The sequence below is a fragment of the Gnatocerus cornutus genome, chromosome 8, assembly GCF_029298725.1.
Source record: "Gnatocerus cornutus isolate USDA-ARS CGAHR chromosome 8, icGnaCorn1.1, whole genome shotgun sequence".
NCBI classification, from domain to species: domain Eukaryota; kingdom Metazoa; phylum Arthropoda; class Insecta; order Coleoptera; family Tenebrionidae; genus Gnatocerus; species Gnatocerus cornutus.
The window spans coordinates 1811344-1813440 of record NC_142240.1 but is presented as its reverse complement, the minus strand read 5'-3'; the positions used below and the strand labels follow the sequence as shown (position 1 = coordinate 1813440).

The window sequence follows — 2097 nt, the reverse complement described above, 5'->3', positions numbered from 1 at the left end:
TACAATCTGTTACAACGCATTTAAAGGTTTTGGAATCACTTGAGAGACCCGTGAATCAATGGGACGATTTATAAATTCACATTATAGTATCAAGCAACCGGCTTGGCATGAGAATCTTCCCTCAATTCTGAAATTCCCACATACACACGATTACAAAATTTCCCGACACAACGGTGTCAAACTCTAGAATCTTTAGAAATAAATAAAGTACAGTCAAGCTCAATAACGAATGCCAAACCTCCATCACACTCAGTTCAAAAAACAAACAACGTTCGGTACAATACAACTTCGACTAACTGCGTCATTTGCAACCAAGCACACCAGTTGTATCAATGCAGAGCATTTTTAACGATGACGGTTAATCAAAGATTAACGGAGGTAAATAAGCACAAGCTGTGCAAAACTTGTTTGCGCCCTAATCACAAGGCCGACAATTGCACTTCGAGTCGTCGGAACTGCAATAATAAACACAACACTCTCCTACACGTGGAGCACGCACCCATCGCGAGTACGAGTCATTGCGCATTCCTAAATAACCGGACAACAATATTGTCCACCGCACTCGTTAAAGTTTCGGATAGAAACGGGTCATCCCTTGATTTGCGGGCTTTATTAGAATGTGGATCGCAATCGAATTTCATTAGCGAAAATGCATGCCATAAGCTAAAACTACACTTAGAAGACACCTTCGTTAAAATAAAGGGTATCACCGATGGTTGTAACCAAATACATAAACGAACCGCGGTTCAAATTCAATCAAAAGTAACAGCTTTCAAGTCTACCTTGAAATGTTTGGTTCTGCCGAAAATCACAGAAAAATTACCACACGTAACTATTAACAGATCAAAACTGAATATTCCTAAAAACATTCCGTTAGCGGATCCGGGCTTTCATGTCGCATCGGATATAGACCTGCTGATTGGAAACGATTTGTATTTATCGTTATTATGCGTGGGACAATTTAAAGACGACACGGGTTTGTTCTTTCAAAAGACCAAGTTAGGATGGATCGTCGCTGGATCCATTTGCATTGATTCACAAATCAACAGTCTCACACCTGGTTGTTATACGTCCGTGACCATTCCAGACCTTCATAAATTGGTCGAGCGGTTTTGGGAATTCGAACGATTCGATGAAAATAAAGTCTTTATGTCCAAGGACGATATTGCCTGTGAAAACATCTTTCGTGAAACCACCACTCGGATTGGTCATAAATTCCAAGTTCAACTACCTTTTTCAAATTTTCCTCCCGACATCGGGGACACGTACAATATTGCCATAAAAAGATTTAGAGGGTTGGAGAAAAAGTTCACCAAAGAACCAAAACTCCAGCAAGCGTACGCGACCGTAATAAAAGAGTACCTGGAACTGGACCATCTGGAGCCCGTCCCGTTGTCCGAAATAAATAGAACTTCCTGTTATTTGCCTCATTTCGGGGTTGTAAAACCAAATAGTTTGACGACAAAATTACGCATCGTGTTCGACCGCAAAAAGTTCGAACAACAAAAGCTTGAACGATAGCTTGTTGGTTGGTCCGCGCTTACAAGATGATTTATTTAACATTTTGGTACGATTTCGCACTCACGCATACGGATTGACTACCGATATCGCAAAAATGTTTCGTATGATTGAGGTACAGAGCTCAGCTTCAGCGAAATTTGTGGAGATTCCACCAGCTAGAACTCGTGCAAGTGTACCGCTTAAAAACTGTGACGTTCGGTTTAGCATCGTCGCCGTTCATGTCAGTTCGAAGCTTGCAGGAATTAGCTAAGATGGAAGCGGAAGAATTTTTTCACACTACTCAAATCATTTTGCGCGATTTTTATGTAGACGATTTAATCACGGGAGTCGCAACACCAGCTAATGCAGTAAAGCTCCAAAACGAGATGAACGAAGTACTAAGTCGTAGCGGTTTTCACTTACGCAAGTGGGCTTCAAATCTTCCAGAAATCAACGATATTTCCGACTCAGACATCATTGATTTATCGCCTCAATCGGAGGAAAAAACTTTAGGTTTGAATTGGGATACGGTGCGAAGGGTTATACACAAATGCGTTCCCTGTTTTCGCGTTAAACCGACCACTTACGAGCAATTGA

At 41.2% G+C, this 2097-nt stretch overlaps 1 protein-coding gene across 1 annotated transcript; it reads left to right on the top strand.

Annotated features, from left to right (window-relative positions):
• The first annotated feature begins 351 nt into the window (after positions 1-351).
• On the top strand, positions 352-1521 carry LOC148169354 (uncharacterized). Its single transcript, XM_088044165.1, has 2 exons — positions 352-357; positions 388-1521. Exons 1-2 carry the CDS (start codon positions 352-354, stop codon positions 1519-1521), a joined length of 1140 nt encoding a protein of 379 aa, XP_087900291.1.
• The last annotated feature ends 576 nt before the right edge of the window (positions 1522-2097 follow it).